The sequence below is a fragment of the Triticum urartu genome, chromosome 3A, assembly GCF_056163025.1.
Source record: "Triticum urartu cultivar PI428250 chromosome 3A, HENAU_Tu73, whole genome shotgun sequence".
In the NCBI taxonomy this organism is placed as follows: domain Eukaryota; kingdom Viridiplantae; phylum Streptophyta; class Magnoliopsida; order Poales; family Poaceae; genus Triticum; species Triticum urartu.
The window spans coordinates 692,069,894-692,097,461 of record NC_141875.1 but is presented as its reverse complement, the minus strand read 5'-3'; the positions used below and the strand labels follow the sequence as shown (position 1 = coordinate 692,097,461).

At 41.7% G+C, this 27,568-nt stretch overlaps 1 protein-coding gene across 1 annotated transcript; it reads right to left on the bottom strand.

The window, feature by feature from the left end:
• Positions 1-955: 955 nt before the first annotated feature.
• On the bottom strand, positions 956-4,827 carry LOC125546015 (protein LIFEGUARD 2-like). The gene is made up of 4 exons (XM_048710090.2): positions 4,452-4,827; positions 3,937-4,050; positions 1,611-1,768; positions 956-1,531 (listed from the first exon to the last, which is right to left on the bottom strand). The coding sequence occupies exons 1-4, from the start codon at positions 4,711-4,713 to the stop codon at positions 1,325-1,327; spliced, it is 741 nt and encodes a 246-aa protein (XP_048566047.2). The 5' UTR covers positions 4,714-4,827; the 3' UTR covers positions 956-1,324.
• Between the last annotated feature and the right edge of the window lie 22,741 nt (positions 4,828-27,568).

The following is a 27,568-nucleotide window of genomic DNA, read 5'->3' as shown; positions in this document are numbered from 1 at the left end:
AACACAGGGGTACACTAATTACTAAGACTGAGGAAGCCGCAATTAATGCAAAATCAGCTATTTGGAAAGCAATAATCGTATTTCTAATCCTAAGCTACCATCAAATAAAGTTAACTACATTTTTTATCCCTCACTTAACCAAAATTATAAAAAAAAACTAAAATACATCATATACGAATAGATCCATGCCCCACTTAGTTGAACATTCAAACCACCTATACCTTTGCAGTTCGGTTTTTTTTTCTTGATCACGACACACTTAAAATCTATATAACTAGAATGCACAATAGATCTGCACCTCTGGGTATACCTTTGCTGCATTTGAAAATATTCTAGAAAAATGCCATATGCATAGATTGTATATTGCAAGAAGATGAACTACATACTTTAAAGCCTCTCACACTAACTTTTACGCCTGTCTAGTACAGTGTTTTCACGTGATTTTGCAAAACAAGAGAACAAAATAAGTCACGACCAGACCAACAACAGGCGCAAGCACGGCGTGATCTTATTTATCCCTCCTATCTATGTAACCTTATGTGATCAATGATCGTATCAGTTCAGTCAAAACAAGAAAACAAACTAATCAACTAGCCATACAAAAAACCTAGACAAAAGAAGCAACAAGGACCCCCGCACGCATGCACAAAACAAAAAACATACAATGGCTTTGCATGAATCCACCAGATAAACAAAAATTCCCACAGCGGCAGCCCTCTTTCAAATCCTTTTTTCTCATAAGAAAAAAGAAATAAGCACATGTATGGGCTTACCGACGGGCGCGACGCACGCCTTCACCTGCTAGTTCCTTAGTTATCAGTGCTAACATCAAGCTTAACTGGTTGAAATCTACTCCCTTCGTTCCGAATTACCTGTCGCAGGTATGGATGTATCTAGATGTATTTTAGTTCTAAATACATCCATTTCTGCGACGAGTAATTTGAAACGGAGGGAGTAAAAGCAACATCCTCTTTGAAGGTACGTACACTACCAAATCATTACCTATTGACTTGTCCTGATTCAAACCTGTTACCCACACGTACAGCGGGCATGAGACCAATTCATAGGTGCTGGGAAGCAATATTGTCCTCGTGCAGAAGTCGCGTGGCCATACAAATGATATCAGAAACGCAGCAGCACACCACCAATCCAGCATATCAAAGACCCCCTAAATCCAACATCACATCTACACTACCATCCATAGAACCGACGCACGTCAGTTTTCTTATATGTTTCCTCTCTAGGGATCAACTCAACTAAACTAATAAGCGCCTATACAGTTCTTCAAGTCAAGGACTCGTGAGCAGGTGAAAAGGCGATGCACTTAGCTGTCACCCGCACTAAACAGGGTGAGCAGGGCCATGAACAGATTGATGATGTCAAGGTAGAGCGAGACGGCGGCCCAGACATACTCGTCATAGGTGTAACGCTTGATGATGTTGTCCGTGTCATAGACAATGTAGCCACTGAAGATGAGTGCCGCGAGCGCGCCATAGATCATGTGAGAAAGCTTGCCCAGCGGGAAGAGGATCTGCATATTTAGACAAGCCATGATCAGTATTGATTGTAATAACAATAAAGAAGACTGATACAAATGGACCGCATCTGACCTGAATGAACCCAAAGACGAGCAACATGATGAGAGAAGCAAATAAGAAAGGACCAAGGAAGCTGAAGTCCTTGCCCCTCTTTACAGCCCAGAAAGTGTAAGCAGTCAGGCTGAAGACAACCACCGTTGTAAGAATTGCTGCCTCCAAAATGACCTTGCCTGTGCACATGCCGGGACTATTTTAGCGGTTTCTTTATATCATATAAGAACAGGGCAAATTAGCTACTAATTAAATTAACTAATTGCTTTCTTATCAAATCATACATCTCTTTACCAAAGAAACTTTCATGTAAATCTGACCAAACAATAATGCACTTTCATGTAAATGACAGTGACACATTGAAAAAGAAGCAAACTATCAGCAGCCTCCTGCGATGTGGCACAAGCTAGAATGAACCTCAGAATTATTATTGGTACAACCCCAAAATGCCGTGGTAGGAACGCTGATGCAAACACAAATGGATGACAGATCACAGAGTGCCTGACAACATATAACTTGTCTAAATTGAAAGATTTATGTATCTTCAATCACTTTAATCCAATGCGATTTATCCAGCACATGCACGAAGTAACTTTATAAAATAACCTATGAAGCATCTATTTTCTTGTCACCACAGTAGTTTGATATATCATGTGAGAATCTTTTTTATTTTGATAAAACTTTAAGCTAGTCGTGCAACCTAAGCCACGTCCTTGCCAAAACCATGCCAGCTTGAGCAGGTTGGCTGGCATATTATTGGACCAAACGGCCTATCACATCACTATGTATCATACAACAAATAGTGGCAGGAAGAAACAGCAAATAAATATGTAAGATCCAACCAATGTTCTATGAACAGCAAAGGTTACTGCTATTTTCTAATTTCTGATTTCAAAAAATAATAGCTGAGAATAGCAAAGCAAGGTCTGCTCAAAGATCAATCCTACTAGCTGGCAATATTGCAAATGCTAACTCAGACAAGCATATCATAAAAGGAAATTTGGCGGTATCTCTGAACCCAGTCCACACGCAAACAAAATGCTTCGCAATAATAGCTAGTAGTAAACTATCCAATTGCCATACATAAAGCTAATAGTAGGAAAATATGTAATGAATTAACACACAATTAATGAGAGGGGCATTAGAGGATGCTTATTTACATAAGCAGCAGAGCAGAGTGACTCAAGAACAAGCTAGGAGTTTTCAGCAGGAGTAGAAAGAACAAGCTAGGAGTTTACAGAGGGAGGGCATCATAAGAGCAGGGGAAATTAGCTACTAAATGAACTAATTGCTTTCTTATCATCTCAAACTCGTCTTTACGAAAGAAACTTTAATGTACATCTGACCAAACAATAAAAGCACGTGCATGCTAAAATCTGAAGTAAATGGCAGTGACGCATTGAAGAAGCAAACTATCAGCAACCTCGCTGGATGTGGTACAAGCTAGAACGAACCTCAGAATTGGTCAACCCCAAACACAAATGGATGACAGAGAAACAGCACATAACTTTGTCAAAATCAAAAGATTATGTATTTTCAATCAAATCGCTTTAATCCAATGAGATTTAACCAGCACATGCATGAAGTACCTTTAAAATAACCTATGAAGTCACTATATCATGTGAAAATCCCTTTTACTTCAATAAAAGTTTAAGCTAGTGGTGCAATCTAAACCACGTCCTTGCGAAAACCATGTCAACTTGAGAAAAGAAGGTTGGCTGGCTTATTATTTGGCCAAACGGCCCTTCAGATCAAATTGATACTATCACAACACTATGTATCTTACAACAGATAGTGGCCGGAAGAAACAGTAAATAAATATGCAAGATCGAACCAATGTTCTATGAAAAGCGAAGGTTACTGTTGCTAATTTCTGAGTTCAAAAAGTAACAGCTGAGACTAGCAAAGCAATGTCACCTCAAAACGCAATCCTACTAGCTGGCAACATTGCAAATGCTTAACTCAGACAAGCATATCAAAAAAGGTGACCAACAGCTACAACTTGGTCCTGAACACGGACTGGGAAAATGCATCAACAATAGTCACATGGGCTGCCTGAGTGTGTACAATTTGCATGGCCATGGAAAATTGGCGGCATGTGTATTTCTGAACCCAATCCACACGCAAGCAAAATGCTTCACAACAACAGCCAGTAGGAAACTACCCAATTGCCGTACATGGTAGTGACTAACAAGCTAATAGTTGGAAAATATCTACTAGTCATGTGTAATAAATCAACACAGTTAATGTGAGGGGCATTAGAGAATGCTGATTTACATAAACAGCAGAGCAGAGTGACTCAAGAAGAAGCTAGGAGCAGAAAGAATACATGTGGGAAGACAATTACCGCTAGTGAAGGCACATGTCATGCCGACAGCGAAGCTGATGGCCACTGCGAAGACGCCGAGCAGCAGCAGGTTGACTGGGTGCTTCTGGCGGTAGATGTACAACGGGCACAGCACTGCATACAAAAAAGTTTAACAAGCATTTTAGTAAGTAACAGATCGATTATACCAGCTGCAATTCACAAAGCAACCACGACCTATTCTAGTCTAGTAAAGCAACATTAAGAGTTCATGGATGGTACATTACTGCAAAAATCAGCAGTTGTAAAACCAACACATTCATAGCTTTGCGGGGACGCCCAAATGTAATACAGAGCAGAGCACGCAAAGGTAATGCAGAGCAGAGTCCTGTCCTCCCTCAAAAATTAACAGCCACAAGTTTCCCGTCTTGTAAATCGAATATATTCGTGACGCTCGCGGTGAGGGAAACCCTTCCTAGAATCGGATGGGATCGAAACCCCAAGGAGAAATCAAATTCGTAGCAGAGAAGATGGAGGTGGTGTGTGTGAATTCTCACCGATGAAGGGGAGGATGAGGAGGAAGATGTAGAGCCCGAGGCCGGCGTAGGAGGAGGCGAAGAAGTGGGGGATCGCGTGGACCTTGACGACGACGGCCGCGACGACGGCGGTGAGGAGCAGCTGCAGGGAGATGATGACGTAGATCTTCCGGATGAGCGCCCAGCGCAGCTCCGGGCTCTCCGCCATCCCGGGGTACAGCGCCCCCGCCGGCGCCGCGGCAGTGCGACCGGAGGTCCCCGCCTCGATGTCGCCGCCCTTCATCTCGCCTCCGGAGGTAGGGTTTTGGCGGGTGTGGCGGAAGGAAGGCGAGAGGGAGGGGAGGAGCAAAAGTGAACAGGGGAACTGGGACAGGCGATGACGATGGGCCGAAAAGGCTCGGGTGCTCAACTTATATGGGCAGATCGGATGGGAGACCTGCTGGGCCCATTAGGAAGGCAGATACTACAGTTTCGCAGTTCCTTCCTCCTTACGCGGCTCCGTACGTTGGCTCAAGGAAGGACAGAGGCTATCTCGATCTTGCATGGTGCTTTCTTTCTCGAGCGGTTTCGAATATTGGATTGGTGGAGAGAGGGACGTTCGTTGGGGCAAACCGGTACGCGGAGACGATGATAAACGAGACGAGATGGCGTACGTGGAGCGAGTCCAGCGGGAGTAGGGGTGGGCAGAAAAACCGACGAACCAAACACCAAACCAAAACCGAGACCGAATAAACCGAATTTTTGGTTTTTTAAATTGATACAGACAATTTCAGTTTTTAGTTCCAATAACTGAACAAAGTTCGGTCTGTTCGGTTGCTTTCTCGGTTAGCCAAACTAGTACCGAACTAGTATGCAGGAGTACTAAGCTAGCGTGGAATTTCTTTCAGTCTCTGTACGCGAACCACGTCCGGTCGTTTTCCCATACCCAGCCCAACTAGCTACGCTACTGTCTACTGGACCTAGCTAGATAGCCCACTAGCCCAAATGAAATGGCTTTCGTGGATTGTGGAATGACCACCTGCCTGAAGCTAGCGCGTGTGATTTAATCGATTGGGACACACTTCCTTTAGTCCCACCTCGCTTGGTCAATCAGGAAAGGTAGACAGGCTCAGCTATATAAGTGTGTGCCGCTGCTCGCCTGGGGATAGAGCGCATTTGCTCAATCAACGGGGCCTTCGGTATAAACCGGAAACCGCACCGAAATAATCGGTTAACCGATTTTTCGGTTAGCTTTTTTTTGTACTCATTTTCGGTTTTTGATTCTGTGAACCGAATATTGAAATAAACCGAATGGTAGAAACCGAATTTTTGGTTTATACCGAACGCCCACCCCTAAGCGGGAGAGACGCGTTTGATTGAGTCGTCGCGCGGTCGACGCGCATGAGCAAGGTCGACTGTGGGCCAGCCAGGGCGCGTGGCTGATTAATGTTTTTTCCCTTTCGATTTTTTTCGAGTTTCTTTTTCACATGGGAACTGGGAAAGAAAAATTAATAAGGGTATTCAAATGGCATTTAATTGTTTGAGTAGGCTCTACCTGTTGTTTTGCGGAAAAAAAAACTCTACCTGTTTTAACATCTAATATTTGTTTGAGTAGGCTCTACCAGTTTTAACTGGGGTGTTCAAAGGACATTTTGCAATGTCACTAGGACCACCCAGCCAAAGAAAAAAACATGGCCACAATTGACATGAAGAGCGTGTTTTTGGATGCTCGCTTGGATTTTGACCCCTTGCACGAGTGGCCTAGTGTAGCCCGGTTGAGGCTAGGCTCTCAGTCATGTTCTACAACCCGTTTGGCTGCCCTCATTGCAGTTTTTCAAACGAGCACCACACCCTTCGACTCGCCTCTATCGAGCCAGCTTTCTCTTTGAAATTTGATCGAGACGGGCATACATGAAGCTGAGCGAACAATAAATGTACCTTTCATCTTCAACGTGCCCAGAAATCAAGCATCCTTCTTGAACATGGTGGCATCTGCATCGTTGTGAAGGAGTGTACTGCTACTTTCCTACTTGGAAGTTGTTGGGCCCTAGGAGAAGGGTGATATATATCTAGCAAAAGGTTTTCCCTCAGATGGTAACCAAGTTTTATCGAACCAGTAGAAATTCTTGGATTACAACCTATGATCAATACATGCACACAATTAGAGGACTTCTTCCTGGTCCTCAACAAAACAAGTGAGGTTGTCACTTGTCAGCCTAACTAGCCTTGCTAGTTACATGATTAACGTATAGTCTGGTTGGAATCAATGATTGCGAGCAAAATAAACAAACAGATCATATTTGTAACAATAAAGAAAAGAGTTTGATCAGGGTTGAAAACAATAAGGAGCGACCCAACACCAACACAAAAGGCCTAATAGCGGCGTTCAAAAATTAACATTAGTGGTGCACATGCCGGACGTCACGGGTAACAGGTTTTTAGTGGCATGGTGGCCGAACGCCACTAATATTTCAGTTTCTAATGGCCAGGATGTCAGACGCCAATAAATTGTAAAATGCTAGTGGCGCCTATGTTTTTGGTACATCACTAGTTGAGAATATATGAATGGTTTGGTTCTTAACATCGATGCCACTGGTAACAATTTCTTTTTTCTTAAGTCAATTACATTTCCAAATTTCATCCATTTAATTTGCAAATTCAAGCATTTAGCCAAATACATATGTACATTTGATCTACTAGTACTATAATACGTACATGAAACTTTAAAAACATGTACGTAGTTGGTGCCTCTAGTTGCTGCCGCCATTCCACTTGGCTCATAGTGGAGACCCTTGATGTCCTCTTGTGAAATTTCACTCCAACCACTTGAATATTTATTCTTTCTAGTACAATTTATATATTTAGTCAAATACATATGTGCAGCTCATCCACTAGTACTACAAAAATAGATCGCACTGTCAAAATACAGACATAGTCAGGAGTGCGGCGTTTCTGCTCCCGGGCTCAGCTGCACCCGCGCTGACGAAAAAAAAATCAAAACAAATACTAGAAAAAGTAAAAAAAAAATCCATTTTTTTGGGTGGTAGATAATTTGATGCGTGAGGTTCGCTGCAAATTTCAACTCATTTGGACATTTGAGCAGCTCTCTGCAAAAAAGACAAAATCGGGGTCTGTAAAAAAGTTTATTGTTCACACACTGTTTTGACCCAATTTGTCTTTTTTGCCGAGATCTGTTCAGATATCCAAATGAGTTGAAATTTAGAACGGACCTCACGCATCAAATTATCTACCATACAAAAAAAATTGGATTTTTTTTAAATTTTCTAGTTTTTTTTGAATTTTTTTCTAACTGGAAGCAGATGAGCCTGGGCACCTATTTGGATTTTCGCATAGTTGATGCCTATACTTGGCGCCACTGCTCCACTTATTGGAGCATAGGGGGATCCTTGTTGTCCTCTTGTGGCATTTCACTGCAAGCACTAGAATTTTTGTTCTCTTGGCCGCAAGAATTTGTGATTCTTTAGATTGAAATTATGTCGCCAGAAGTTAGGCCAAACTCTTAAATTTAACTGCCTTAAACTTTTTTGCACACAATTTCATTTCAAACAAAAATTAAAACAGAAGATAACATCATGCATTGCATAACATAAATTTAAACTATTTGACTCAAACAACATATAACTACTTCTGGCATACTAAAAATTAAATATTCTCCTTCGGTCGCGAGTTGCACCCAATACAAGATGCCATCGTCGAAGCTAGAGTCGTTGGACAGGCTCGACGGCACGGTTCTTGTAGAGCTCGTAGACCCGAAGCTCGTCAACGATGAGCTCCGGGTGATTCGCTCCGAGCTCGGCCATGTAGGACTCGTCAGCGCGAGTGGTTTCCATCTACTCGATGGCCTCCCCATTCTCCCTTACCTCGCGGCGGGAGACCACTAGGTGATTGATGAATCCAAAATTTAAGTTATTTTTACCTCGTGTTTTGTGTCGTTACTAGTTGGCTTTGCCACATTTTATCGCATTCGCGCACCTCTTTTTGCGTGTTTAGACCAGGATGCCATTTACGGGAGTGTTTGGAAGTTTGAGGAAAGATTGCCAAGGTATGGTGATAAAATAACGTCAATTAAGCTCATATATTATTGCCATAAACATGAAGCAAATGGGAGAAGGAAGAAGCCTCGCGGAGGGATCCATAGCGCTCGGTAGTGCACGGTATGAGTGCACGCATTTGTACCCCCGATTTGAGTGGTTGCCTGGTTGATGCATGTGAGCATGGTCGACGTCTATGACCATGGGGCCAAGGGGTGTAGGGGACATAATATTTTTATTTTATTTTTAGGGGTTTCCTTTTCATATGGGAACCAGAAAGTTCTTCTTTTGGAAAAACTTTACTGGGCTTATTCATTAACTAGGATGTTCAAAAGACAGCTTATGAGGACTAACCAGCCAAACATGGCGACCAACGGCACGGAATTTTCTCATACTCTGAGTGACTGGCTCTTCGTTGAGAACAAAACCACGGGCACTCGGCAAAGCGCAGTAAGACGACAGGAATACTCGGCAAGCTCTCTTTTTGCCGAGGACCAAATAGGGAACCCACAACAAGCAGAGTGGTGCCACGTGGCACATCCGACAGTGGATAACAGCTCGGTGACAGAGGCACTGCATTGCCGAGAGCCCGTGACTTGGCTCTCGGCAAAGCGTTGTTTCCCTTGCATTATTAAATTGGAATTTTCCATCTATGTCTATGTTAGAGCTGAGTTTAGTCCCACCTCGCCTAGGACGAGCAACAGAACCGGGTTAAATAGTCGGATAGTCCAGAAGTAGTAAGCTTCGGTATTCATTACACTCTTGTTAAGGATATGGACTATTACTGATTCTTTGCCTGTTCCGAGCGGAGAAGGTCCATAGTAACAGTCCATATTCCTAATGATGAATGCCGACGCTTTTTACTAATTCAATTATTATTTTTGAGTTTTTCGTCTGTGTGAGAGCAATGATCCAACCGTTTAAATCCACAAAACATGATACGATATCGGAAATCGGCCCCTGCAGGGTGTGGTAAATGTTTGGGCGCTTCACCTCACTTGAGGACGCTTGTAAACTGCACCATGACCTGGGTAATCTCTAGGTATCAAGAGGGAAAATGTCGGGTTTGTGAAAGAAGTGCGAGTCATGTTGCTCTGTTCGACTAGAAACATGTCGTGTTATCACAGGAGGCCATCAAATGACACGTGTCAGGCCCTGTATTTTATGGACCCGCTTGCAATATTTGAGACATTTATTGCATTGCTAGGGTTTTAGCGTCAAAAATTGCATATCTGCAAGGCGGACGCATGAAATCATGCCCAGAAGCGGCATGGAAAATCCTATGTGATGTCTTTGCAACATGCTTAGTCCTTGTGCAAACAAGGGAGGGGCAGGCCCTGCCACCGGGGCGGGGGGGGGGGGGGTGAAATTATCTCGGTGGCATGCCTGATCCAATAGTTTAAATCCTCGGAAAATCCTACGATACCGAAAATCCTCGGGAGCTGGCACGGTGTATCCGATGCGTTATGCGCTAAATAGTATTGGCCCTATTTGACGTAGGGAATCCTAGTTGACGTGCAAGTTCATGGTTAGACAACAAATCCTTACCCCTTGTAGTCACTATGGACAGATAATGGGCTGACCCAAATAGATTGCCAGACACTCCCTCTTCCGATTTGTTGGGAACTTTCTTCGACCTTTTCAGAACTTTCCTAGACCACATTCTTTTTCTGTTCTTTGTTTCTTGGTTTGTTATGGTTTTTTATTTCCTTTTTTCTTATTCTTTTCATCCCACGTTTTCCATCTTTCGAATATTGTAAAAAAAGCGGAGAAAAATTCAAAGAAAAATAAATGAAATGCACCTGCCAATTTTCAAATACGTGAATATTTTTGGAATTGATGAATATCTTTAGTCAGAAACCAATTTTCAAATTCTCCAACATTTTTGTATTTATGACTTTTTTTAATTTGGTAAGTTTTTTAAATTCAAGAACATTTCTTGAAATCATGAATGTTTCCCAACTTCGCAAACACTTTACAATCTCACAATCATTTTTTCATCATCATTGCATTTATTGAATTTGCGAACATATTTTGAAATCAAGGAGCTTTTTCAAAATCATGAACATTATTCAAATTCATGATTCATTTTTTAAAATTGGCCAACATTTATGTAATCAGGGACCAATTTTAAAACAAATATTTTCAAATTCACAATCATTTTTTTCATTTATGGACATTTTTTATATTCACAGACAATTTTTGAATTCGCAACATGTTTTCGTAATATAAACATCTTTCTAACTCGATTGATTATTGAAATTGTAGACATATGTTTGTATTACGAGCATTTATATATTTTTTATACATGAATAATTTTTAAACTGCGATGATTTTTCAGATTCTACTTTTTTTAATTCATGAATAATTTTTAAGTACCAAACATTTTTGGAATTCAGGAATCATTTTTCGGCTGTGCGATCATTTCTGGCATTCATGAGCATTTTTCGAGATCATCCACCGCAGGGGTATCCCTTAGTTACTTGCTCCCAATGGCCCGCCATCCACCTAGGCGGTCGCTAGTTTTTTTTTTCAGAATCAGCCGGTCGCGTTTCTGATGCAGGAGCTCCTAGTCAGCGCCTTCGGCGCCAATCAGGGATCCCGGCGCTCACGCTTGCACACTAATGGGCCTGGCTCAATAACACGTGTTTGCTGGCTGGGGCGTCGCTTCATTGTTGATGGTCCTCCTGGGCTAGCTGCTGATTCGTCGTGCTTGACCGGTCAAACCGTTAACTTTTGAAAAAAAACAAAAAGGAAAAAAAATATAAAAATACCTGAATTAAAAAACATACATGAGAATTCCATAAAAGTAAGAAATTTTGGAAAAAAAACTCATTGGATTTTAAAAAACATTTCATCAGATTTAAAAAAAGTTTATTGAATTTCCAAAAATTCATCAAATTTGAAAAAAGTACACCGAATTTAAAAATCTCTTTTTAAAATGTTCACCGAATTCTAAAAAAATTTATTTGATTCGGAAAAAAAATCACAAACATAAAAAACAAGATCATTGATTTGAATATTTTTATCAAATTTAAAAAATCATTGATTTAAAAGAAAAGTTCACATATTTGCAAACAATTCATAGAACCAGGGTGAAAAAAAAACGAAAAGGGGGAAATGTAACTGAGAAAAGTAAAAAAGGAAAAATAAAGAATAAAAGAGGGAGAAAATTGTGTTTAAACAGATCCCGTTGGGATAGGAGAGTTGTTGCACCAGCGTAACTTCGTCAAGGGGGGTCATGGGTTTACTTTATTTTTGCGGTTTTAAACAGAGAAAAGAAACCCTAGATGGGACAGCCCATCACGGGAGCGTTGCAAGCGCCCGTTTGCAAAACCAGTACTAACGGCGCCTGTAGCGCGAGAGCTATTTCTCGCTTAAAGACACGACAGGTTCCTCTAGCTAAAGCGTGAACAGTAATCGGGCCGGCCCACTATACAGCATATAAATAAAAGAAGCATAAAGGGCGTCTAAACAGCCACGCGACGCACGCACGGAACCCTCAACTGGGCCAGCCCAATAGTAAAAAAGCAAGCACCAACTGGGCCGGCCCAATAGTTAAAAAAACAAGCCTGCTATTCTGCCAGGTTGCGAGCTCTGGACCTTCGTGTTAAGTAGGAGAGGAGCTAACCAGTAGACCTAACAAGCTTTGCTGGTAAATGTGAAGCGTGCTAGTATAAGATCTAATACCAAAGAAGAATCCAGACAGTTTTTTGAATTTTTTTTCAAACTTTCCTTCGAAATTCTGATTTTTTTAACAAATGAGAAATGTTTCAAAATACAATATTTTTTTTAGCAACTCGGACATATTTTCAAATTTGAAAAATAAAACAAAAGGCGTGAACATTTTTCGACAGATTTGTTTTTGAAATACCTGAACATTTATAGAATTTTGAGAACAAAAATTAGATAATGGAACAATTTGTCAAAAGCACAAACAGTTTTTGGCAATAAAAAAGGAACAAAATTGAAAGCAAGAATATTATTTGAAATTGCGAGCAATATTTGGGAAAAAGGTAAGAACTTTCAAATTTATGAACAAATTTTTTTAAAATAGACTTTTTATAATTTTGTGAACAATTTTTTGAATATGCGATCATTTTGGACAACAGAAACATAATTTAAAACCAAACATTTTTCAGAAAATACGTAAGTTTTCAAAGCGCAAACTTTTTAGGAAATTTGAAATATAATTTTAAAATTACTGAATTAATATGGAAAAAAGAATATTTTTTGAATTTGTGAATAAAATTTGAAAACAGGAACATTTTCTGAAAACATGAACAGTTTTTGGGAACATCAAACATTTTTTTTAAAAAGGACATAAATGATCATGAGAACATTTTTAGAAATTCTAAAAAAATGTGATTTAAAAAAAACAGGAACAAAATTTAATCCACGAATATTTCTTGAATTTATGAACAAATTATAAAATAAGAACATTTCTTGAATGTGCAAACAAATTGGAAAAAAGGAACAATTTTAAAAATTCCCGGTAAAATTTCATATTTCTGGACAAAAATTAAGCATATGTACATTAAAAAAACCAAATTCTAAACTTTTTTGCAATTGCTGAACAAAATTTGGAAACAGGAACATTTTTTAATATGTGAACAAAATTTAAGAAATTTGAACATTTATCTAATGTGTGAACATTTTTGCAAAAAGAAAAAGAACTGAAAATAGTAAAAGAAGATAAAAGAAAAACAAATAAGAGATAAAAGAAGAAAACAACAAAGAAAAAGGAAAAAAATAAACAGAAAAAGAAAAAAACTTGACAGGAACCAGCTGGAAGGTTCCGAAAATCGTAAAGAATTGCCTAGAATATCCTAGAAGTTTCCGAAAGCCGGGAATCCTGAAAACACTTAACGGGCCGGCTCACCTGGAACGATCGCTCGATCGCCTGTGCGATCCCCCAACATTTTGCCGCAACGAGTCGCCCGACGCACCCAGAGGCAGCGAACTGGTCCGGCCCAGCAGCGGCAGTGCACGTGAAAAATCCAAAAAATAATGCACTCGGTCTGGTTTGAACACACGGCCACACAATACAACTCGCAGGCGGGGTAGTCTTTTTCCCTCTAGTTGGGGTTTCATCCTCTCGAGGCGATTGCGATCGCCATCGTTGAGATCGTAATCTTCCCTACCTCCGGCGTGTCTTCGTGCCTCCTCTCGTCGAGCGGGGGTGAGGGGACGCCCCTGGCCCAGGCGGGGCTGGGGAGGAGGGCTCTAGGGCTATCAACAAGGGCTCGGTGGTTTTCTCATCGGGCTAGGGTTATCAAGTTTTTTGCCATGGCGTCTGACGGAGCTTTGGGGTCACGGTCTGCGGCGCGGCCCGAGACGGACGACGTGACAGCACTGATGAGGGAATTAGGTCTTCGAGAGGAGGACCTTGACGATGTGGTGTACGATGAGAAGGAGGCATCGCCGGAGGCATCGCGATGGATGGCGCTGGTCAGGGTGCACTCGCCCAAATCATACAGCCAATATTGGTTTTTTAGGAACATGAGATCGGAATGGGATCTCGCACAGGAGGTGCAGTTCAAACCGCTCGAGGATAATCTGTATACAGCCCAATTTTCATGTCTGGGAGATTGGGAGAGAGTAACATGTGATGGTCCATGGCACTTCCGGGGAGATGCCGTTATTCTGAAACCATATGATGGATTGGCCAAACCGTCGACAATTCAACTTGACACGAGTGAGATATGGGTGCAGATTCATGATGTGCCGCCACTCTATGCTCATTTGGTTCCATCTTTAGCTCAAAAGGTGGGAGAAGTTCTATATGCAGAACCCCAATCGCTTGACTTTGTGGGGAATTTCCATCGGGTTTGGGTTCGGATCGATGTCAACAAACCCTTGAAGAATGCTGTCTCTATGATAAGGGACGGAAAGCGCCAGATATATCGTGTGAGATACGAGAAGCTTCCCAATTGGTGTGCGGTCTGTGGAAAGATGGGTCACCTCTTCAAAGAACATGGCAGTGGGATTCATCCTCCAGAAGCCTTAGTTTTCAAAGATCTTAAAGCTTCCTGGGCCATGCGTATAGGACAGGGTCCGGGAGGGGGCCGTGGTCGGAGAGGAGGCCGGGGAGCTAAGGGAAGCGGTCCTTTCTCTGACCAAGGTGGGGGTAGCAAGGAGCAGGCAGATTATACATCCGAAGCTGATGTGGACATGACAGAGGCTGATTATGCAAGGAAGAGGGTACAAGTGCAACAAGGGACACAACCGAGCCTGAGTGCAGGAGGCCAGGGGGCGACCCTAGCGCTGCCACCTCCCACTGATCCCATTAGTCCTAGCAGCAAGCAGGTCTTGAAGAGGGCCAAAACACATGAAGCAGCAGAAGAGCAAAAGGAGGGCGATCTTGGTAAGGTTGTCTCAGCGTTGGCGGGCTCCTTCGAGGAGCCCCGCCGGGCCCAATGAACATTTTCTGCTAGAACTGTCGTGGTGCGGGTAAAGCTGCGACAGTCCGTGAACTTCGCGATTTCGCGAGGCAATTTACCCCTACCCTATTGTGCATTGTTGAAACTCAAATTGAAAGTGTTATGGTAGAAGCGTTAGCTGGAACTTTGGGCTTTGACAACTCTTATGCTGTTAGTAGTCAAGGTAGGAGTGGTGGGATAGGTTTTTTTTCGAATAACTCAATAAAGTTGGAAGTTCTTGGTTACTCTGTGTATCATTTAGATGTGTCGGTTGAGGAACAGGACGCTGAAAAGTGGAGAATGACATGCGTTTATGGAGAAGCACAAACACATATGAGGCATCACACATGGAAAACTTTGAAAAACATCAGTAGTTTGAGCGATCTTCCCTGGCTCTGTTTGGGGGATTTCAATGAAGTTTTACGCCCTGATGAACATCAAGGAGTTGTCCAGCGTAGCAATGCCCAGATCCAAGCCTTCAAAGAAGTCCTTGATGTTTGCATGTTACTTGACCTTGGCTATAAAGGCAATTTTTGGACCTTCGAGAAGAAAGTAACAGGAGGGAGCTATACAAGATGCAGACTTGACAGAGCTCTTGTAAACGCGTCATGGCTGGCCAGGTTTCCGCTGGCTGCGGTCACGCACTTGACCGGGGTTACATCAGATCATGCACCTCTACTCTTAGAGCGGGAAGTACAAAACAGCGAGCGGATTCAGAAACCGTTCAGGTACGAGCTCATGTGGGAGGCGCACGAGACTTTCCTTGACACAGTAGCTTCGGGATGGGGGGCTGGCCCTCCGTGCACGTCTGTGGCAGCGCTACGCCACAAATTGCGGGACCTGGCGACTAACTTGCAGCGGTGGAGCCGGGATACGTTCGGGAGTGTCAGGAAAGAAATTAAAAAACTCAAACAGATGTTAGAGGAGCTAAAAAACGACCCAACAAGAACGGGTCCTTCCCATGTCGAGCTAAAAATCAATGAGAAGCTGATTGAGATGTTTCACAGGGAGGAGATTATGTGGCGTCAGAGAGCCAGGGTAGAGTGGCTTTCGGCAGGAGACAAAAACACAAAATTCTTTCATCTCCGAGCCAGTCTTCGGTGCAAGAAAAAATATGATAAAGGCTCTATAGAATTCCCTGGGAGTGGAGATATCTGATCCAGCAAAGCTAAAGGTATTAGCTAATGATTTTTACCAGTCTTTATATCTCTCCGAAGGTGTCCAAAACATGGATGCGGTGCTAGACCATGTGCCCAGGAAGGTGACAGCTGAGATGAACTCAAATTTGTGTGCCCCGTATACCAAGGAAGAGATCAAGACTGCTTTATTTCAGATGTTTCCGACAAAGGCTCCAGGCCCAGATGGTTTTCCTGCTCACTTTTACCAAAGGCATTGGGAGGTTTTGTGGTGATGAAGTAACAGATATAGTGCTCAGAATAGTAAGGAGCGAGGAGAGCCCAGAATCTGTTAATGATACAGTATTGGTATTGATTCCTAAGGTAACAACCCCTACGGTACTTGCTCAATTCTGACCTATAAGTCTATGCAATGTTCTGTATAAGATAGCCTCGAAAGTGATAGCCAACAGGTTGAAGAGGATTTTGCCTGACATAATCTCTGAGGAACAGTCTACCTTTGTCCCTGGAAGGCGTATTACTGATAACATCATATCTGCTTATGAGTGCTTACATTTTATGAAAAGGTCAAGAGCAAAGTCAAACAGTTATTGTGCTCTGAAGCTGGACATGATGAAGGCATATGACAGACTGGAGTGGGCATATCTCAGAGGTATCATGACTAAACTGGGTTTTGATCTACATTGGATAGATGTGGTCATGGGCATGGTCTCTTCAGTCTCTTTTTCGATTTGTTTTAATGGCGAGAAGCTTGACTCTTTTATACCCACTCGTGGCATCCGGCAGGGAGATCCAATCTCCCCCTACTTGTTCTTGATTGCATCAGAGGGCCTTTCGTGCCTCCTTAAATCAAGTTCTCAGTCGTCTCTTACAGGTATCCAGGTGGCTCCCTCGGCTCCCACCGTCAACCACCTCTTGTTTGCAAATGATAGCCTGTTGTTATTTAAGGCAAGTGGGGAGAGCTCAACTATGGTATCAAACCTGCTTGATACTTATTGTTCTGCTTCTGGACAACGGATCGACAATGAAAAATCCTCTATTTTCTTCAGCAAGGGTTGCCCAGTACAGACAAGAGAAGTTGTCAAGAACAATTTGCAAGTACAGAATGAGTCCTTGAGTGAACGTTACCTAGGAATGCCTACAGATGTTGGCCACTCTAAAAATGGTACGTTCAAATATCTTCGGGATCGAGTGTGGGAGAAGATTAAGGGGTGGATGGAGAAGTTACTTTCTGCTGCTGGTAAGGAAGTTTTGATCAAATCTGTTGCACAAGCTATACTTGTTTACTCGATGGCGTGCTTTAGATTACCACGAGGCCTTTGTGACAGCATCATGTCTATTATTCGACAATTCTGGTGGGGTTCCAAGCATGGAAAGAGAAAGCCCAGCTGGGTGGCGTGGGACATAATGACTATGCCGAAGCACTTGGGGGGCTAGGTTTCCGTGACATGGAGATTTTCAACCTCGCCTTACTGACAAGGCAGGCATGGCGTACCCTAACAGACAGCAACTCACTAAGCGCCAGAATCCTCAAGGCAGTTTACTTCCCACACTGCTCTCTCCTTCAAGCAGAACTAGGATCGCACCCATCCCAGATATGGCGGGCGATTTTGGATGGTCGGGATATCCTGGCGCAAGGGGTCATCAGGAGAATTGGTGATGGGGAAACGACTGATATTTGGCGGCACAACTGGATCCCACGTGATGGGCTTAAGCGTCCCATGTGTTCTCTAGTTCAGAACCCTCCGGCGAGAGTGGCGCGGCTTATAGATCCAACATCGGCAACGTGGAATGAAAACCTGGTACGCTCGGTGTTCACCCACTTTGATGCGGAAGAGATTCTACGGATCCTGCTTTGCACTCGCCGGGTGGGCGATTTCTAGGCCTGGCATGAAGAGCCTCGAGGTAATTTCAGCGTTCGTTCTGCTTACCGAATGATTCTAAAAATGAAACACAGCAGGGAAGCTTGGTTAGCTGAGGAGGACGGTACATCTTATGAGCATCAAGACACCAAGAAGTGGTCTATGATCTGGCACATGCAAGTCCCCTCCAAACTGAAGGTGTTCGTGTGGCGGCTAGCCCGTCATTCGATGCCCACGGGATCGGTCCTCAAACGTCGACATATGGCAACAGAGGACACTTGTTCGCTATGTGGGGCGACTGATACATGGAAACACGCCCTCATTGCATGTCCGATGGCAGCAAGCGTTTGGGCTTTGGCACCGGATGAGTTGGTCCAGCATATGATTGAGCGCGAGGAGGATGGTCCGAAGGAGTGGCTGTTTGCACTACATGAAATATTGACGAATGACCTCTTCGATCGCCTGGTGGTGACGCTCTGGGCACTTTGGTATGCGAGGCGTAAAGCAATTCACGAGAATATATTTCAGGCACCATACTCTGTCAACAGCTTCATATCAAAAATATTTGGATGAACTACGAGTGACCCAGCAAAGGCATCCTTCCTCGACCCCTTCTAAAAGCCCGACCAGCGCGGTGGCTTGCACCACCATCAGGTTACGCGAAGTTTAACACCGATGCAGCGGTAACCAGAAACGGTGGGACAGTAGGGGTGATCTGTAGAGACGACAGGGGTATGTTTATGGGAGCCTCGACTCTCTCTTTCAGATACATTATGGATCCCCCGACTTTGGAAGCACTTGCTATTAGAGAGGCACTAGCACTGACAGATGATCTATATCTGAGGCGCATCCAAGTGGCGTCGGACTGCAAAACAGTGGTGCAGGACATACACAAGGAGAATTTGGCAAGCTACGGAGCAGTCATTCATGAGATAGTTGAACATTCTTTAGCTTTTGATTTCTGTAATTTCAGTCATGAGTTTAGGAGCTCGAATTTTGAAGCTCACAACTTAGCGAAGCATGCTTTATCTCTCGGTGGTGGCCGCCATGTTTGATTAGGTCATCCCGGGAATTTACCATCCGTCCCTGTAAACATTGTGACAACTTAATAAAAGCTTCGTGATGTTGCCTAAAAAAACAATACAACTCACAGGCTATTAACCAGTGCGGCTGAAGAGAATTGTTGTTCAGTATCTAGCTCGGGGTTTTAATAACGCAGTTATGTTAGATCAAATGTCTTCGGAAAATTCAAACAGGACTATTTTCGAGGAAGTACATACTTTTTGAAACATGAAATATTCAACAATTCCAACAAAAACTACGAAATTTGAACATTTTTGATTTTGTGATTTTTTAAAATTAGAAACAATATTGGAAATGCGAACATTTTTTCAAATACAGAATTAAAAAAAATGAAAACTGAACATTTGTTGAGTACGTGAACAAAATTTGAAAATTTGAAAATTCGAACATTTTCTGAACCTATGGACAATTTGTGAAAACGCGAACAATTTTGTGAAAAAGCAAAATAATTATGGAAAAGGAGTACATATTATGAAAATGCGAGTTATTTTAAAAAAATTCAAACAGAAATTGAAAGTGGGAACATTTTAAAATTCTTCAACACCTTTTGAAAAGCGTGAACATTTTTTAATCTGTGAACAGGTTTTGAATGGGAACAGTTTTTTGAAACTCCGAACAATTTTCAAAAAAAACATTTTTCGAATTTGGAACAGATATTTGAAAGTCTTGGGCTTATTTTGAGAGAAAAGGAAAAAATAATAAATAAATAAAACAAAAATGAAATAGATAAAACAGAAAAGGAAAAAAACAGAAACAGAAAAATGGAAAATAAAAAACACGCTTAAGGAACATTCTGCATGGTTTCAAATCCGATAAAAACCGGCTGGGCAACTTCTAGAAATTTTCCAAAACCGAAACTGCCTACAGCAGGCGATGGGCTGGCCCACTTGATCGCTCCCCTGTGCGACTGGTAGACTGTTTGACGCAGAGAATGTCAAATAGGGCTTTCCAGGGATCAATGTCAGGACCAACTGCTACGCAAGTGACAGACTAGCCACTACGCCACATATCAGGTTCGTGTTTCAATACTAGGCCGTATTCTACTTAAAGTAAATAAGTTGGACGCATGCTACTGGTTCCCATGTATATAATGTCAGTTTTTTCCTTTTCTTTTGTATTGTTTCTTCTCCGGGGTTTTCCTTAGTTTCTTCAGTTTTTTTCATTTACCTTTTCCTTTGGTTTATTTTATTTCCTTTTCGGTTTTCTCTTATTTCTTTTAATACTTTTATTTTCTTTTTTCATTCTACATTTGTATATAAAATTTCAACATTTTATCAAATACTTGTTCAACATTTTTCAAATAATTTTTTGTTATTTTTCAAATACTTGTTCAAGGTTTTCATATACATGATCAACATTTTTTCAAGTACGTGTTTAGCATTTTTCAAATCCTTGATCAAAAAATTTTAAATACTTATTCAACATTGTTGTAATATTTGTTCAACTATTTTCAAATACTTGTTAAAAAAATTTCAAATAGTTATTCAACATTTTTAAAATACTTGTTCAAAATTTTATATATTTGTTCAATACTTTGAAAGTACTTGTTCAATATTTTTAAATTCTTGTTAAACATTTTTATTTACATGATCAACATTTTGCAGATATTTGTCCAACATTTTTCAAATACTGGTTCAACATTTTTAAAATATTTGCTCAACATTTTTAAAATGTTTTAAAAAGTCTTTTGAGTACTATACATATTTAGAATATTTCATATCATAAACAAATGCACAAAAGTAAATCAAAAACAAAAAACAAAACACGTATAAGAAAAACAGGAAAGAAGACTGTACTCTTCTGCACTCATGGGCCGGCTCAGCTCGCTCTCGCTGAAGGCGAGACATAGCGCAAACCGGCGGCTGCAGCCGGGTTAACTGGGCTCAGACCATTATTGAATTTTTTTTATTTCTATGTCTTAGTTCCCAAGAAGGGCGCCAATTGTAGATCAAACCAGCGACCTCCCGCATACACGTAACCAGGAAAACCACCACCCCAACGACTGGGATGTGGTAACCTTTATCCTTTCTCCTCTTTTATTCGTTCCTTTTCCTGATTTTTTTGTTTTTTCCTTCTTACAGGTTTGGTGAGTTGAAAAACTTTTTTGAAAATTGATCAACTTTTTAAAATTTGATAGACTTTTTTTTCAAAATTAATGAACTTTTCTAAAATTCGGTGAACTTTTTTCCTAATTCAATGAAGTTTTTTCAAAACCGATAAACAGTTTTTTGAAAACCTTTATTTTAAGAAAAAAATTAGTTATCTTTTTTTCATAAAAAAATTGAACTTTTTACAAATTCGATGAACTTTTTTCAAAATGGATGAACATTTTTTCGATACTGATGAATCCTTTCCATTTTTCACAATTTTTTTCTAATTTTCGAACCTTTTTTCATAATTCCCTTTTTTGTGAATTTCTTTTTAAAATAATTAATTCTAGATATATAATATATCTCTACAGAAACGAAACGGTCAAATACATCTCATTTTTTATAGTTGATAAGCATGGCATCCTGGTCTGGTGGTTCTAGCGTTAGGTTGTTATACCTTCAGTGAAGGTTTCGAATCCAAGTTCTTGTCTATATACCAATTTTTTTTAGAGCATCTCTAGCAGAACTCTTAAACCGTGGAACTGAAAATGCGCTTTTCAGTTCGCGGAAACGTGTTTTAAGGCAGAGGCGAGGACGAAAAAAATTGAAGGTGTGGCGAAGTCTTAAGGAAACAATTCTTTTGATGCAAATCGAAAGAGTCAAGACAAATTACAAACGAAAAGCTAAATACAATGAATATGTAGTCATGTTTCAATAGGAAAACAACCTAAAATATATCGATAATGAAGCTTTCAATGGCATGTGCCGAAATATTGACACTTTCACAGATGCTTGGATTTGTCACTACCAAATACTTCAAAATACTTCTTCAAATCTGCAATCACAACATTAATATATCACTACAATCTACTCGAATTTAAGGCTTGAAGTTGCTGTTCAAAATTGCTATAAAATTTCAGGACAAAGAGAAATTACCTCTTCCCCTTTTCTTTGGATTTACTAGTCCATTCCCCTTTCTATCCATCTTCTAGTAATCTGGACATACCCTGAAATTCAAAAACTTGTTCGTACAGTACACCGTTATATTCAGAATTACTGCAGTTGGTTCGAAATTTCAGATCCTCGAGAATTGACAGAAGAAAAATCGGAAATACCTAACAAAGTGGCTGCAACTAGTCTCTGGTACGGACCCTGAGGAACTACCAAGGAATTGCTAGGAAAATCCCAATGGAGCTTGCTACCGCCACTGGAGCCATCTGTTGCTGCCGCCGCTGAAGACGTCGCTTGCTGCCTTTGCTGGAGCGCCGCTGGAGCCACCGCTGAAGCTTGCTGCCGCAGCCTTCTAAGCCCCCAGCCTGCCGCCGTCGTCGGTCGCCCGCCTGGTCCTCGCGACCTGGCCAGCCGCCGCCGCCGCGCTAGCTTTGGGTTGCGTCGCGTCTGGAGAGGTGCGTGTGTGCCGTTTTTTTTTTGCCTCATGTTCGTGGGCGCTCGATCGAATCGATCCTGTCCGTGGTCGATCTCCACGGGGCACCGCTACTGGCCCAACAGCCTGATGCGTCGGCCCATTAGGCTCTGTACCGGCACTGCAGTCGAACGAGTCCAGAGTTTGCCGATCGGTAGATCCGTAGATTAGATGCATACGTATTAAATTTTTTTTGCCCGAAATCAAGGTATGGCGGCTGCCATATCCTGCCCACCGGAGCCCTCCGCCAATGTTTTAAGGGTCAATTTAAGCTGCGGCGGAGCACACCCCTCAAACTTAAATAGTAAAACCAAACATTTGCATATTTTTTCCCACATCTTCTTCCTCTCGCCTGTGTCCACGGTCTTCTACAAAGTTGGCAGACAGCGCACAAAAGCGGCCAAATACGGAGCCGACGACAGCCAAATACAGAGCGCACCCAAATCGAGGAGCTAGCTACTCCCACCTTCCATATATATATATAGGGCCTAGTTTATTTTTGGAGGTTACCTTTGACTATTTCATAAAATTAATAATATATGAGATGCATAATGTGAAAATTATATCATTACAGGCTCATTTCAGTTACGAATTTGATGGCGTGTTTTGTGTAACTTATATGCTATATATTATTACTCTAACATATGGTTAAACTTAGTCTCAAAAAACATATTAAACTCTATATAAATGAAAGAAGGGAGTAGCTAGCTAGCTCCTCCGTCGAGTTAGCCAACTCTAGGAGCTAGCCAGCTCCTCTGTCGGTGGCTCAGACGACGGACGCGAATGGCAGACACGGATGTTTTCCTGCAGTTGAGCTCCCGCCAATTATTTATCCCGATACAACATACAAGGCACTGTAGAAGCGGACGCAAAAACACAGATTGAGAGGAGTTTTTTACCGCGCTCCTTAAAAAATTTCATAGGTCAGAGTCGTTTACGGGTTCTATTCAGATCACTTTTTCCGCCTAAAACTATAAACCAATAGTTATTTTACAGTTTCGTGCGTTTTAAGGGGTCTGCTTGAGATGCTCTTAGCGCCAACCGACGCGTACAGCGCCGACTAGGAGCTCCCCTTTTGACGCTTCTTGTGTCACGGACAGGGCACCCTCCCAATGGGCCGGCCCACTAAGAACCTGTAGCGAGCTACTGTGCCGCCAATTTTTTTCTAGTTTATGTTTCGTTCAGCTTTCAGAAAAATATAGAAAAAATACTTGCAAAAGTGGAAAATTTTATTGAGAATCTTAGAACCTTTTTTAAAAATGGAAATTTTTTTGTAACGTGAACATTGTTTTGGAATGAAAACTTTTTAAAATATTTGAACTTTTTTGGAAAGCCGGATATTTTCTAAAATTTTAATCATTTTTTGATTTTTTAACATATTTGAGAAAATCGAATGTTTTATGAAAATTCAAATGAAATTCTACATTCACAAAAAATAGATTTTTTTTTTCGAAAAAATCTATAAACGATTAACAAGAAAGCAAAACCAAAACTATGGAGAAGGTTCCCAAAATCTGTTTTTCCAGCAGCCCAAATCACTCGCTACATGCTGCTGCCTTGTGCGTTTGCCTGCCTAGACGCAACGAGCGTCAAATAGAAAACACAGTCATATTCATTGCCTTAAGCACCGAATCGTACGGCGGCCGTGATCCATCAGTCTCCTGCTAGCTAGACCTCATTGTGTTACGCAAAAAAAAAAAGCTAGACCTCATTGTGAGCTCACAAGCTGTTCCCTGGTTGATTCGGGTGTTTTTTTTTTCTCTCGTTCCACTGTTGTTGGATGGAGAAAACATGTATCGGGTTTTGCCTTCTTTTGTTTGGAAAAGTTGGTGAAATCGAAAAATACTCTGGGTGTTTTAAAAATTCTTGTGAATTTGAAATTTCATAAGTGTCCATGAATTTTAAAAAAATAATTAATCTTAAAAATATATTTATGGATTTTAAAAAGTGCATGAACTTGAAATCATATTCTAGGGAGGTCATCTAGTTTTGCTTCGACAGGGAGCAAGGGTAGTTTTTTGTTTTTTTTTGTAGTATTTTTGTATGTTTAGTATGTAGTATATGCAATGTCACATTTGGTTGTGCTATGTTTATATCTATCATATCTACGAAACTATTATGACCTAGGTGTAAATGCTTGTAAGTAGGCTCATCGATGGCGGGGCCGAGTTGGGTGACCGCACAAGGCCACAAAATTTCGGCCTCTATTGACTGCTTTAAGTCAACCGATCAATTTTTTCTGCCTTGCTCGGCTTCTCTATTCCATTGATCGTTAACAAGACCCTAACATCAATTCCCCATCCGTCAATTGCCCAATCGCACGTGAAACTACGACATCAGATCGTCTCCATGGTTGACCACTTCTGCCGATCACCCACCACGAGCCGACCATGTGTGCCCTCACCCCGATTGCTCCACTGCTAGGTAATGGATTCATATGTTCTCATTTGATTTGATGGGAATGGCCGAACGGGGCTAGGTTTAGGGCAAAGTCATTAGTATTACTTGATTTCTCTTTGGGGAGCATTATAAAATCACCATGTAAGTGCTGTGCTGCGCGGCGCTCATTGGTTTTGTTTTTGTGTAGATTTTCCAATTTCCTATTTGAATAATAAAGCATTAAATTTCTTTTGTATATGAAAACGGGAAAAGTTTATTTCTTGATCTTCATCATATCTTCCGGAATCAGAATAGATGGACTTAAAGTTACATGATGAAGTCACACTGTGCATTAGTTATGTTATTAGTTCTTCTGCTATATGAAGTTTTCGCGTCCTATTTTGATTGTCGCCCCGGGGCAACAAATTTCAGGAGACGTCCCTGCTTTGTATGGATTTGAACAAACATATTAGACGTCAAAATAATCCAGTCCAACTGGAGATGCTGTTTGTCCACTCACGAACGAAGGATTTGTGATAACGAGTTCTTGTTTATCACCACATATTCCATAACATGCTGAAGCTTCTACTGAGCACTGAGTACTGACATACTGCTGTGCAGCAGTCGTTGGCTGCAAAATCGACTGCTGCTGCTGCTGCTGCTGCTGCACTGGGCTGCTCGGAAGTGGACCGACAGAGCAGCCTTGCTGTCCTGGGCCTGAAGCGCGAACGGACGCCGCGACCACTTGAGCAGCAAGCAGGAGGATATCTACAGCCAGATTGGGTCCAGCGCTCCGCACTTTGGACCGAACTAGCCCGAACTTGGTCCTCTCGTGCAGTGGACCGGCCGGGGACATGCCTGGCCGCCGGGCAGTAGGAGAGAGAATGTAGCAACTAGAGGCCGAGAGTGACATTGGGGGATTTTATTTCAAATGATTCAAAAATGATACTATTTTCAAGTTTAAAAAATGGAAAAACTTCTGTGAAAACTTCTACATAATAAATGATGGATCTGTAAAATTTTGTTCAAAAATATTATGATTTGCAAGCTGCATAAAGAAAACAAATTCTGGGCCAACAACCAAAAAAATTGGCCCATTTACATGTACGCATTTCTTTTTTTGTGTACACCACGTATGAAAGTATATTGTCATATTCCGCAAAGAAAGTATATTGTCATGAAATTTTCCCTGAATGTTATATATGTATTTGTGTGTGTACAGAAAGTTTTTTCTATGTAGAAATATGTTTTTGTTAAAGTCCTCCCCTGTGCAAATCCAATGATTTGAATAGTACCCCTGTGCAAATCCAAAACATAACCTAATTTAACCATAATAATCCTAAAGACCTCAAACGTACGCGTGGTAGGGCTCCCAGCCCGACTCAATCACGTTCTAGCTCTCGCTAACTAACCACCCCACATCATACCCAGCTGACCCATGACACGTTGCAAATTGAGCATGAACCATGCGAGGTTGCACTACTACAGGAAGATCCAGTAGTAACGGGCGTAAAAAGTCCATCATTGACGGGCGAGGCTATCAGGAGCGCCCGCCGCTGCTAACATGTCAACAGTGGCGACCGGGTCGCCCACCATTAGTAGAACATTTTTAGTGGCGGGTTGTGCTTAGTGCCAGCCTTGCTTCTACTAAGAAGGGATGTATAACTTCGATTGAAGCAGTTTATGTACCCGCAGACGATTTGATCGACCCTACCCCTGCCACAACATTTGCACATTTGGATGCTATTGTCATACTTTCCATAGGATTAGCTTCCAAGGGTATTTATCCAGCAGTAGATCCTTTAGATTCAATCGCCGGGAATAGCAATGCCGGGCCTTCGTCTACACCCACCACAGTCGTGTGGGGTAGCACTGGCTAGCCCTTTTTGACACCTGCTGCTGGTAGCAATCCAACCCTATAGGAGAAACGTTGTAAGCATTTTATCACGTGATTGCAACATTTTGCACATGATTAACACGTTGCATTACATATATAAAATATTGTCTCAACATTCAAACATTCATCCACACGCATACAACACATTACAATGTGGTCACAATAATTAAGAGCATTAGTGCAGCAAACAGAGTAAGAAGTGCAGGGCAACAAACATGTCTTATCACACAATTAATATTTCGACAAGTTGTTTAAAGGAGTCTATATACCAACTTGGTACGTTGGTAATCGGCGAGAACAAGTCATCCACGTCCTTCGATTGTTCGGCTTTGTAGTTGGGGTTGTCGTCCGTCGTGTAGCTATGGCTTAAAGTGGAACTTCCCGTCCTGACAACCTCCCCATTGATGATCCTTGCCGACACCTTCCGGAGGCGCTCACGCTCTCTTGAGAAATCCCCTATCTACATGTCACTCTCTTTCTCCTCAAACCACTGGGTGATTTGGTGATGATTCTTCACAAATTAGGTTGAGCGTAAAAAGTCGTCCATGAGGGTCATGACATAGTAGACAAACCTTTGGGAGGTTTGGACATTTGGTTCTTGGTAGCAATAATAGCTGCTGCTGAACTTGAATTCCGAATGTTGTGTCATATTTTTTCCTGCTATTCTTATACATGAGTAGAGCAGCATTTAGAACTTCCTTTAGTTTGGTACAAGTCTTTTGAGGGCCTCTCTTTGAACGAAAGAAATAAGCCCAACCCTGTAACGACAATAGTGTGATTGTGATCCAGTGTTGATTGTTGCGCAGAGAATTGAA